The sequence below is a fragment of the Lycorma delicatula genome, chromosome 5 (genome assembly GCF_047948215.1).
Source record: "Lycorma delicatula isolate Av1 chromosome 5, ASM4794821v1, whole genome shotgun sequence".
NCBI classification, from domain to species: domain Eukaryota; kingdom Metazoa; phylum Arthropoda; class Insecta; order Hemiptera; family Fulgoridae; genus Lycorma; species Lycorma delicatula.
In genome coordinates, this window is record NC_134459.1 from 170,224,063 (window position 1) to 170,237,561 (window position 13,499).

The 13,499-nt window shown below is 30.0% G+C and overlaps 1 protein-coding gene across 2 annotated transcripts in view; it reads left to right on the forward strand.

The window, feature by feature from the left end:
• RhoGAP54D (Rho GTPase activating protein at 54D) overlaps positions 1 to 13,005 on the forward strand; it is a 30,413-nt gene extending 17,408 nt beyond the window's left edge. Inside the window, exons 7-9 of one of the 2 annotated variants that reach the window (XM_075365434.1) lie at positions 582 to 677; positions 7,122 to 7,691; positions 12,325 to 13,005. In XM_075365434.1, coding sequence (XP_075221549.1) covers positions 582 to 677; positions 7,122 to 7,691; positions 12,325 to 12,816 — 1,158 coding nt within the window. In that variant the 3' untranslated portion in view covers positions 12,817 to 13,005. The remainder of the gene's footprint in view (positions 1 to 581; positions 678 to 7,121; positions 7,692 to 12,324) is intronic. The other variant, XM_075365435.1, reaches the window with a different exon arrangement.
• The last annotated feature ends 494 nt before the right edge of the window (positions 13,006 to 13,499 follow it).

A 13,499-nucleotide genomic window follows, 5' to 3' on the forward strand; every position in this document is an offset into this window, starting at 1 on the left:
GAGTTTTAAGTTTTTTCAAAAAGATTTTTGTCGTGTAAGATTTTTCTCAAATTAAAAATAAAAGATTTAGTTAATTTTAAAAATAAAATAAAGGACGGGTAATTCTGTTTTTGTGTATTGGTATCTATATGTGTTAATAATTTGGGATTGACCACTCCAAAAATCTTCAAATTTGGAATGGTGGCTTCTGAATATGGAGCATGGATTTGTTAAAGTGTGGAGTCTCAAAGAGGTACATAGATAGTGGGAATCAGGCTAGAACTAGACTTTGAGAATTTTTCTCTTATCGTATTAAGTTGTTTCAAAGAGATAAAGTTTTGCTGTGTAAGATTTTTCTCAAATTAAAAATAAAGAGTTTAGTTAATTTAATTAAATCTTATGTTAGCTAAATTAAATTTTATAATTATGACCTGTTATTCAAATAATAATTAATACTACAAAAATAATAATTATTTTATCTGCAAAAATAAATAATACTACAAAATATTAATTAATTACTACATCATATGTTATTGAAATTATTGTAATTAATTCATTATAATGTTTGCCATTAATTTCTACTTTCTAATTTTTTCCCACAGAAACGTATCTTTAATAAAAGTTCAAAAAGTTCCAAACCTTTAATAGAAAATAACTTAATTAAAAGTGGGAGATCTTCTAGTGAAGAATTGCTTGATGTAAGTATACTGGAAGATTTTTTTACTGCTAACTGAAATTGGAAGGGCTCTATAACTATTATTACTACTGTGGAGTCCCTTGTAATTATGGAGAAAATAATATATTTCTCTGTAACCATAAATTATGGACAGAAAAAGTATTATATTTTATTATTAAACCACTGTATGTATTTTAATTATACATTCTTTTAACAAGCAATTCATGTGAAAACATTGTTAGTGCATGTGAATTTTGGAATGTAGTCTAGCTGTATTAAATGTTAAATTCCTTTGTTACCATTTGAAAGAAATTAAAAATTAAAATAATAAAAAGTTGCCGATATATAACACAGGTTGCATATACACTGAGTTAGTGATGGAATTTTTATAAAAAATTTAATTATCATTTACCTAGAATAAAATTTCTTCTATTCGTTTTAAAGTCCATTCTTTACAACTTTTTTCAACCTTGTAATACATCTAAATACATCTCAACTTAACCTTGTAATACATTTATGTAAACAATGTCTACTGCCAGCTTGAATTTACCTGTTTTTAGGCTATTCCTTTTTTTATGAAAAATATCAAATATACTTCTATTTTCAAATTCTGCAAGCTAAAATGTTAGATGAAATAAAGCATAATGCTAAGGTTAGATTCTGTTTATGAAGCCAAGACGCATCTATTTTTATTTTTCACTCTTATAAATATTTTTCTGTTGATGTTACATTTCTCTATTTCTGATAAAAATACAGGGCGTTTCATAATGTTCTTATGAGTTACAAAAATTAAGTACAAAAAAAGTATTTCACTACCTAAATGAAAGCTGTACGAGGTGATGCGAAGACTCAAACAATTTTTGTAAAATCTATAAATGTTCAATATGTGCTCCTCTGGTGACACGGCACACATCAACACGAAAGTGTAGCTCTTGCCAAACTCGTTCTAACATGTCATTTTCGATAGAGTTGATTGCACAGATTATGCGATCATTTAGCTCAGCGATATCATGCGGCATTGGTGGGATAAACACCTTATCTTTCACGTAACCCCAGAGAAAGAAATCACATGGCATGAGGTCTGGTGATCTTGGTGGCCACAGCATAATGTGTTGGTCTTGTTCAGACGCACGTCCTATCCAGCGCCAAGGTAATGTTGTGTTAAGGTACTGTCGAACCTTGTTATGCAAATGGGTAGGACAGCCATCTTGCTGGAAAATGAAGTTGTTGAGTAACTGACGCATAAGCCATAATTGTAACATATCCAGGTATATCATGCCAGTTACTGTCGTTTCCATAAAAAAGAACGGCCCATAAACTGTCTCTCGAGAGATCGCACAAAAAACGTTTACTTTTGGAGAATCCCAAATGTGTTCCACATAAGCGTGTGGGTTTTCAGTTCCCCAAACTCGCATGTTATGACTGTTTACTTTGCTGCTAATATGGAAATTAGCTTCATTGCTGAAAATTATCTTGTTTACAAAAGCTTCATCTAACATCTTTTCCTGTAACTGTAAACAAAAATCGAGCCTATGTGTTTTATCTCCATCAGAAAGACGCTGAATTGATTGAAGATGGTACGGTTTGGATAATAAACGTTTATGGAGAACTCTCCACACTGTTGTTTTCGGAATTCCTAATTCTCTGCCTGCAGCCGCAGTCGATTTTGACGGGCTGCGAAGGAAACTTGCACGCACACGTTCGACATTGACTTCTGAGGTTGATGGACGACGAGTTGTACAAGCAACCAGTTTCACTGAATTGTTTATACCGTGCACGAATTGAATTGTCACTTGGTGGCTCCTTATGAAATTTCAACCGAAACGCACTTTGCACAGAAATTACTGACTTTGACAAGTGAAATTCTAACACACGAAACGACTTCTCGCTTCCTGTGGTAGCCATTTTCTCTACTGTCGATGCCTAGCGAGCTAATAGTTTACTAACTACCTAGTATATGTGTAAAAAACTATTTGAAGTACTCTTTTGTATAGTATTTGTTTTATTCTTATGAGTGAAATAGTTTTTTGTTAATGAATTTTCGAAACTCCGAAGAACATTATGAAACGCCCTGTATTATGATACTTTATCTTATTTTAATTTAATAGAACTTTATAGTTTGTAATGTTTTTTATTTCTTCTGTTTAATTTTAATAGATGAAAATGAATTGTAGTAACTAAAATTAATAATGTATAACTCCGCTCAGCTGAATAATTTTACATTATTTAAAGTAAACTTCCAGTAGCTTTTTCACTCTTGGCGTTTTAATTTTCAGACATGAAGTATTAATGTGTAATTTTTAGATTGTTTAGGGGAAGAGGATAAGGTGATTCATCATAATGATCATCTTAGTGTAAGGACATGGTGAGCAGGTCGATCATTATAACTTATGACAAAATAAATAACGCAAATCTGTAATATGTTTAATATATAATACATGTTAATTGGATGTACATTAAATCTGTGGTTACTTAAGGTTTTTATTAACCACCACTTCATTGCAGACACATTATGTCACTATCATCACTAGTTTTACTTATCATGTTCAAAATATTACCAACGTTCTTTGGTGCCTCAACGAGTACAACTAAAACGATCATATCCTCTCATTATATTCTGCCACCTCCCTAACATTAACTACACCTCCATCTGCACCACAAACTACTCCATCTCTATGATTTGCTCACCATGCCTTACCTTTAGATCAATTGTTTTATGATGCGATAGAACCAAATCCAAATAATTTTTGTTTAGCCTATGAATCTTCATGACTTAATTTGTTAATAATTTACTGAACAGCAGTTGTTTTAATTCAGTTTATTTGGAAAGAAGGCAAGTGTATATATAAATTTATCAAATTATTCATCAAACTGTTTAAATAAAAGTTTTATCTATACTAACTTCACGACCTTTTCTGTACTAGGTGTATTATATTTTTGCCTTTTACATTTTATTTATTACCTACTCTTTTTCCCCATTAAATAATTTTATTTTATTTCATTACTGAAAGTTTTCTATAAAAAACAGAAGAAATATAAATGAAGAAACTGTTTTTAACTTGCACATGATGCCTTATGAAATATCTGAAAATATGTCTTAAATTATTATCCTACTAGTTATTTATTTTATTTATTAAAATTTACTCATTATTTATTTATTTTATTAGGGAGTTGCCTAATAACTATTTATTTCTTATTTCGCTTGTGTAGTTTGAGAATTTTCAGGCACAACAGTTATCTAGTTAACCACCACTTTTTGAGTAGCAGCCATTTCATTTAGGAATTTAATTTTCAAAAAGATAATAACTGTTCATATTGGTAAGAGAACATTGGCTGTTAAGGCAGTAAAAAAAAACCTTGCATTATTAATAAAATATCTGTAAAGAAAATATTAAATATTATGCCCATAGGTTTAAGGTCCATTAAATTTTATGCCCATTTTAGGTCAGCAAACACTAATTTTTGGCAAGAATAATTAGTCTGTTCTTTCTATAAGGGTAAATCAAATATAAACAGGATTTTATTTTTAAAAAAAATTTATTTATTGAAAAATAAAAGGCAAATATAATTTATCTTTTTACATAGTTTCCTGCTTTAGAAATATTTTTCCTAGTGAGAAGTAAGGTTTTTTTATCGCAGCATTGTAGAATGAAGCTGGTTGTGTCAGAAGCCAACTACGTATGAATTACTCCAAGCCCTCATCATCTCCTAATCGTTGCACCTAACTCATTTGTTAGAGCTTCTTTAAGCAGCTCTTAAAATCATAGGGTGATAGGTCCAGGCTGTAGGGAGGATGATCAAATTGAGTCCATTGCATTTCTTCTAGTTTTGAGATCGTTAGAGCTGCAGTATGGGGCCTGGTGTTGTCATGGAGAAGGATGGCCTCTTGAATCGGTTGGTCTCGTCTTTTGCAGCAATACCACAGCCCTTACCTCGTTCAATAGCTTGTACTAGTAGTCAGCATTGATTGTGTGTTGCTCATGCAAAAAATCAATGAGCAAAATGCTTCGTCGGTTGAAAGAACCTTACCAGCTGACATTAATTGTTACATCATAGTAGTTTATTTCATTTATTATGCAAGATTTCTTATTAAATTTAGCAAAATGAACATACCTATATATATTATATACATTCCTGATAAACAGCTATTACAATGAAAATAATTTAGTGATAAAGAAACGTAGATTGAGAATTAAAAACCTGAAGAAAAGGTGTCAGATGAATCGGTGGAATTTAGAAAAGCTTGAGGAAGAGGAGGTAAAGAAGATTTTTGAGGAGGACATCACAAGAGGTCTGAGTAAAAAAGATAAGTTAGAAAATGTAGAAGAAGAATGGGAGAATGTTAAAAAGGAAATTCTTAAATCAACAGAAGCGAACTTAGGCGGAACAAAGAGAACTGGTAGAAAACCTTGGATTTCAGATGGTATATTGCAGCTGATGGATGAACATAGAAAATATAAGAGTGCTAGTGATGAAGAAAGTAAAAGGAACTATCGACAATTAAGAAATACTATAAATAGGATGTACAAAGTAGCAAAAGAAGAGTGGATTAAAGAAAAGTGTTAAGAAGTGGAAAGAGAAATGAACATTAGTAAAATAGACAGAGCATACAAGAAAGTTAAAAAAAAATTTGGGGTGCTTAAATTAAAATCTAATAATGTGTTAAACAAAGATGGTACACTGATTTATAATACAAAAGGCAAAGTCGATAGGTGGGTGGAATATATTGAAGAGTTATACAGAGGAAATGAATTAGAAAATAGTGTTATAGAGGAAGAAGAGGAAGTCAAAGATGATAAAAGGGGAGAAACAATACTGAGATCTGAATTTAAGAGAGCATTAAAAAATTTGAATGGCAGAAAGGCTCCTGGAATAGACAGAATACCTGTAGAATTACTGCGCAGTGCAGATGAGGAAGCGACTGATAGATTATACAAACTGTTGTGTAATACTTACGAACAAGGGGAAGTTCCGTCAGCCTTCAAAAAGAGTGTTATAGTCATGATACCAAAGAAAGCAGGAGCAGATAAATGTGAAGGATACAGAACAATTAGCTTAACTAGCTATGCATTAAATATCTTAGCTAGAATTCTGTACAGAAGAATTAAGAGGAGAGTGGAAGAAGTGTTAGGAGAAGACTAATTTGGTTTCAGGAAAAGTATAGGGACAAGGGAAGCAATTTTAGGCCTCAGATTAATAGTAGAAGGAAGATTAAAGAAAAACAAACCAACATACTTGGCATTTATAGACCTGAAAAGGGTATTCGATAACATGGACTGGAATAAAATGTTCAGCATTTAAAAAAAATTAGGGTTCAAATACAGAGATAGAATAACGATTGCTAACATTTACAGGAATCAAACAGCAACAGTAATAATTGAAGAACATAAGAAAGAAGCTGTAATAAGAAAGAGAGTCTGACAAGGATGTTCCCTATCCCCGTTACTTTTTAATCTTTATATAGAACTAGCAGTTAATGATTTTGAAGAACAATTTAGATCCGGAGTAACAGTGCATGGTGAAAAGATAGATGCTACGAATTACTGATGATATAGTAATATTAAAAATCAGATGAGTGGATAAAGTGGCAAATGAAGAAGTTTTGCGGCAAATCAATGAAGAAAGAAGCATTTGGAGAAATATAGTTAAAAGAAAATGCAGACTTATAGGCCACATATTAAGGCATTAAAGGTATACCGAAATGAAATGACTAGCACTAGATAGGGAATCTTGGAAAGCTGCATCAAACCAGTCATATGACTGAAGACAAAAAAAAAAACAGTGAAAATGGTCAATAACTGGAATTTGGAGTAGGACAATTAGAAAAGACTGATTATTAGGTTGATTATTATTAGTGAAACAACATACATATTTAGGTTATCTTTGCACGTTTCACAGGCATAAAGTCAGTTTAGGTTAAGCAGTAATGATAAGCTACTTTATTTTAGTGCAGCAAATATTTATTTTAATACAAATTCGTGTATTAAAATTACATTGCATAGATTAGTGATTGGGAAGAAAGTAAAACCACCCTTAAAGATCCTTTATGAAGAAATATGAAATAACCTTTATGACCACCCTTAAATGAAAGAATTTATTAAATGTTAACTCATCAGGAGAAATGTAGCACGACTACTATAAATTCAAAAAGTACATTTGGTTTTTTGTTTTCTTTTTTTTAATCTGCATATATAATTTTCAGTATTATCAAATCAAAAAAAATAAGTAGAATGGTGGCCCATTAACTATGGTTTGTGTATTTTATTAAATTTAATTAATAGATGCATATTATTTATTAAAAATATTCTATCTGACGCATGCTGATATTTATTTCATATTTTTTTTTGTAATTTCATCATAAAAACTTTCATGAATGTTCATGTTATTCATCTTAATTTGCTAAAACTCACAGCATGTTTTGCTTGTTATGTATGTATGTGTTTTTTGTTTTCTTAATTCTATTTAGAGCCCTGAATATAAGAAGAGTGTAACACCTGAAGTAAGATTGAAATTATACAAAAGTTCGGAAGATGCAGACAGCTCAATCGATGTTAGTGAGTCATCCGGCAATAAGTTGAAACAATATTCAGATGAAATAGAAAAAGAAATTCTGATTAATAATTCAAACAAAAAATTTGCTAAAGCATGTGAATCCAGCAGAGGTACTGATACTCCGATACCTATTTCTTCCAATCCTTGTACTCCTTATTCTTCTTGTTCTGATCACCCAGCATGTATAAATGCGATATCATCTCCAACAGTTATTTCAACACTTGTAGATTGTGTTGTTGGTTCAACACCAGAAAGCAAACCAACATTTTTTACTCCTACTCCTGTCAGTTTAAAACATCGTCATTGGTCTATAAGTAGAACAAATTGTTCTACTCCTAACACTAAACAGTGGGCTAATAGCATGCTGCTAACGAGTACTCCAGCTTGCAATAATTGCCTTCTTTCTTCCTCACCTATGATTGCCTCCGCTGATGACATGTCACCTATCACTCGTTCAACGCAGAGAATGACTAAAGCAATGCAGGTGAGAGATTTTTTCTTGTTGATCCTCCATCAATCACCTTCATTATGCACTGGGAAGTTATAGATGGTATGGTGGTTGATCATTGTTAGTGTTTTTTTTCCTTAAAAAGAACTTGTTTCGTTTTATATTTTTACAATTTCATGTAATACTTTGTAACATTTCATTAGTTTTATGTAATTTTTTTCGTTTTTTCTTATTTGGAAGAAAATGCAGCTTGAGCTTTTTATGATTTAGTTAATAGTTTCTTTAGTTAATTAGATTTGTCTTTTTATTAGTTGTAATTTTTTTTTTTTTAAGTTGTTAATTTGCTTTAGTTAAATTTGAGCTTAATTTAGAAGTGTATTTATATTTATGGTGTAAGAAAAATAAAGGTAAGTGATGTATTACCTAATGTGTATATAAAATGTTTAAAAATAATAATTTATTTTTAATCTGTAAATAATCTTTAGTTTAGTTTATCATTGTCAGTATGTGTGTTTCAATCTGGATGTTTTCTTACACAAAATCTTTATTTTTATAATTAGCTGCTATCTGCTTTTTATAGTTAGTTAGCTTCTTATTTTGTAAGTATTGAATTAAATATTAAAATGTCTTTTCAAACACTTTCTAATATACATTTGTTCAGTCAATTGTTTTGTTGTGTTTTCTTATTGTTTTGAATTTATTACTTCCTGTTATTTTATACTGGTTGCTCATTAGATGATTGTTTGAAATATTATGAGTTAGTAATAATTTTTAGACATTAACTAGAGTGTATCATTTATTTTATTTGCAGTTGGATGTACATTCACTTACTTCTATTTTCAACTTATTGCTTTATTAATTTGCTTCTTTTTTCTGTTTATTTATTAGTAAAAATATTTTAGTGTAGCATAAAAATAGATATGAAAAAGTAGATAAAGAAATATTTTATCTGATTTCACAGAGTTAAAGAATAGTAACTATTATTTGTTTTCTATGTAATTTTTAAATATTATGCACATTTATTTACTGTAATTTTTGGTAATTTATTGCTTATTTTTCTTTAGTTTGTTTAAAATTTGTTTTTTTGAAATTATTTAATCTCCATATTAGATTTTAAATTGTAATGTTTTAATTTTATGTATTTATTTAATTTTCTGTGAGTAGTATTTTTTTTCTTATTTTATATACACATATTATCTTACATTATTTAGAAATTGGATAATAGTAATTATTTTATTTCAGTTTGCAAAGCTTGTTGTTTCCCATTTCATATTAAACAAACTAATTGTACTGAATAAGAAACTATCAAAATAACCTGTGTCAGCTGATTATTTAAAGTATATGTTGACTGGATTTTTCATTGAATAAGTTAAAGCAGAATTTTCTCATTTAATTCTTTCTGGACTGATATATATCATCTAACATTCCTGTATTAATTAAAAATATTTTTTGGAGATTTAACAAAGCAGTTTTTTTTTTTATATTGAAAAATGAAATAACATTAGTGGTGTCATTTATGTAATCACGTCATTCCCAAATTGTTGCATGTTTTTGTACCATCATCTTGTAGGAAAGTCTTCAAATAAACAAATTGCCTTAACTAAAAGCATTCAAATAATGTTACTCATTAATTTAATGTCCCTGCAGATCACTCCAGGAAAAAAAGGAAAAAATAAGGAAAAGGAGTAGTAATTATGCTCATTATCCTTTGGTAGTTATTAAAATAAGAATTATAAATATTACAAATTTTTAAGTAAAGGATTCAATATGGATTCATAATTTAATCATAAAAAATCAGAATTTTTTTAATCAAATAATAGTTTCCAATTATGAAGTAAATTTATATAATGATTTTTTATTTAAATCTTCTATTAGGTATTAAAAATGAATAAATTTCAAATTCATTATTATTGAATTTCCAATTGGGGCCAACTTTTATAGCTTTTTTGGACCAATCTTTTTCTCCTTTAGTAGTAACATTTTGTATGTTCTCCCTATATTGATAATCTAGTGGCTAAGTTCCCTCTAGAATAAAGAATTATAAATTCTTAAGAATGATAAATTTTATATATGAAATATGATTTTAATTTATTCATGAATTAACATTCTTCCTATTTGCAAATCTTTATTGTATTTATGAAGAACTTTGAAAAGTAATAAGGTCCATTACATGTATTAAAAAAAAGGCTTATTTTACAAAAGGCTAACATTTTTATTAAAACATTCTTATTTTTATAGTATATTTTTTGCTGAAATTCTTAAGTGACATTTTTCTCTGAGAACCTACCTGATTTGTTAACTATTGAAGATATTAATTTGACCTTTTTTAATTGATTTCCTAATCTAAATGAAAAATTAAATTGGAGACCATTTTCCAGATGTTAGTTCAGAACTGGGAGTTTAAATTGACAAGAGATCCCTTTAAAATAGACATGGATGTACTTCCTGATCATATTCAGGAACAGGCAATCGACCTAAAATGTGATTCTCAAGCAAACGTGGAATTCACAAACATGAATGTTGAAGATTTTTGTTTAAGCTATTTTCCTGTTTACCCATAAGTTGCTTTGGAAGCTGCGAAGTTGTTAGTATAGTTTTCATCCACATATCTCTGTGAATCTGGATTTTGTACATAGCATACATAAAGTAAAAATATCCAGCAAGGCTGGACGTCAAAAGTGACCTGAGGTGTGCTTTCTTGCAGTTACAACCAAATATTCAAAAACTTGTCAAGGACAAACAGTGCCAGCCCTCTTATTAATGTTGCACAAGTGACTGATATTACATCCGTAACTACTTCATGTAGTTTATAGATTACCTCAAATTTTTATTTAGTTCTATATTTTTTTGATTTCAAAAATTAATCAAATCTTTTATTAATAGTAATATGTTGAAAATAAAGTTATGTGTAGTAATATTAAATGTTGTGTATAAAATTTGCTGAAGTTTAATTTAATAACTAGATTCAGTTTCATATTACAATTGACCACATGTGGTGGTGGTGGTGGTGGTGGTGGTGATGGAAAGGTGTGACCTCACATCAGTGTTCAAAGGGGGGCAAAGAGCCTGAAACCGCTGTTATAAAGAGCGGAAATCCATGTTCCTTTTTCTGGGAGAATACATATGCATCATCCTCTTTTTTGCATTTTAATAATAGAAATTGCTAGAGATCGTTTTCTAGAATCTAATGTATTTTTTTTGTACAGTGGGTTTTATTACTAGTAAGTAAAACAAAATTTACCAATTACCAGGTGTGTAAATATCAAACTGGAATTTACCCATAGATGGCCCTAGCTGTCAACATAGTTACCATCAAACCACATTATTGGCACCATTTTCTTTCTTTGACAGGTGACAAAGATTTTCAACTCATAACAGTACAAGGTTCATACAACAGCATAGTTTTAATTAGCGTTGAACATGTCAAGTTTTGTATCTACAAACTACAATTTGCAGACAGCATTGCTTTTTTTCTGTTACCATTTAAAGAAAACTGCTGCAGAATCGCATCGAATGCTTGTCTAAGCTTATGTTAAGCTTGCTCTTGGTAAATCACAGTGCTTTGAGTGGTTTAAAAAATTCAAAAGTAGCAATATTGATGTGAGAAATGAAGAATATGGAAGACCACCAAAAAATTTTGAAGACAGCATTTTGCAAGCATTGTTGGATGAGGATGAGTCTTAAAAGCTACAAGAACTCGCAGCTCAATTAAATGTAACACAAGAAGCCGTCTCCATACGTTTGAAAGCTATGGGAAAATGGGTTTCACATGAACTGAATGAAAGACAGCAAGAAAACCAAAAAACCACTTGCGAAATGCTGCTCGCCAGGTACAAAACAGTTATTTCTCAATCAAGTTGGAGAGGCGATGAAAAGTGGATATATTTCGAGAATTGTAAGCGTGAAAGATCATGGGTAACTCCAGGCAAACCATCGACATGATTTCAAGGCCAAATTGCTATGGAAAGAAGACAGTGCTCTATGTTTGGTGGGATCAGAAGGGTGTGATCTATTATGAGCTGCTAAAGCCTGGTGAAACCCTTAGTACTGAACTCTACTGACAACAAATGGTCAATTTGAATCAAGCATTGCGTGAAAAACAACCAGAATATCAAAAAAGGCAACACAAAGTGATATTGCTTCATGATAATGCTCCATCACACATAGCAAAACCGGTCAAGGAAACGATTGAGGCGTTCAGTTAGGAAATACTTTTGCCTGTGGCTTATTCACCAGACTTGGTTCCATCCAACTAGTATTTATTGTATCGATAGGACACGCACTTGCTGAGCTTCTTATGGAAATGTACGAAAATGGCTCGATGATTGGTTTGCCTCAAAAGAGCAACAGTTTTTTTGGTGTGGCATTCATAAATTTCAGAGGTGGGAAAGATGTGTAGCTAGCGATGGACAATATTTTGAATAAAATATTTTTTTATAATTTTCATACAATAAACGTGTATTTTCTATACAAAAATTCCAGTTTCATATTTACACACCTGGTATACTATTGTCCTTTTATAAATTTTAAAATAACCAAAACCACTGGTAGTGCAGTTTCATTGAAGTAAAAGTAATAGCTTACTTTTCATTTTATTAAAGATAGGAAGATGATTTGGCAATACGTAAATAAGTATATTAATGTAAGCATTTGTATAATTATGTTTCAGGAAACTATGATGACACCACGTAGTCGCAAACCTGTAGTTGCATTATCTGGATCAAATATCTGTCACTTAGCAAATATGACATGGGGTGTGAAAGATTCATCATGGCCAAGTAGCGAACAGAAAAATGATATTTTAAAACCACAGATAAGTTTTGATGAAGATTCTCTGACTAGTCCATTTAGAGATTATCTTCTTAGTCGTAGTATATTGACTACTAGTCCAGTCGACCTAAGTTTTTCAAGTCGTACCGGTGATTTTGATCCTTCATCATTTTCTGATGACCTGTTACCATCGCCTTTAAACGAATCTCTTTTACAGTGTATGGATGGTAATTGTGTCGGTTCTTCTTCTGATAGCGATAGTATTAGTTCTCGAAAACGTGATGCAAGTGCTTTGAATGATGAATTCTTATCTAAACGAGAACGATCATCGACGACTAGTGGACATAGCACAGAAAGTTCAAAAGAAGCTGTTTTTGAAACTTCTTTATAGTGATTCTAGTCATCTTGTATTCTGTATATTTTCTATATATATTCTTTATTATTTAGTTTTTAAATTAAAGTACAAATGAATAATTCATTTTTATTTAAAAATTTATTACTTTTTTTTATTGGATATATATATATATATATATATATATACCATTCATTTATTTATGTACATTTAAATAAATATATATATATATACATTTTCCACCTTTTGTAGTTTAAATAATGAAATTGTTACAGTATTATAAATTATTATTAAATTTGAGGGTTTGTTATTTTTATATCTTCATTAAATATTGTTTAATTAAAATTAGTTAATTTTAATTTTATAGACTTTAGAATTCTTGACAAAAAAACATTGATGTAGTCTATCACTATTTTTAAATATAACTGAAACAGTTAACTAAGAATTAACATTAATTATTGTTAAATTATTGTATTAATTCTTTTCATACATATACTACACATTGTGTTTCACATAGTCTTCAATTTGTTTGAGAAATTAATTTCATTTTTAAATAAGGAATTGCTTATTCTAATTACCTACTTTGTCGTAAATGATACTTTATAATCATGTATACGCATGAATAAATCTGCATATTTACTTCAGATTATATAATATATATATTTCTTTTCTGTTTGTTAGGAAAATTATACCAAAGTTTTTACAAAACCAAATATTCTAGA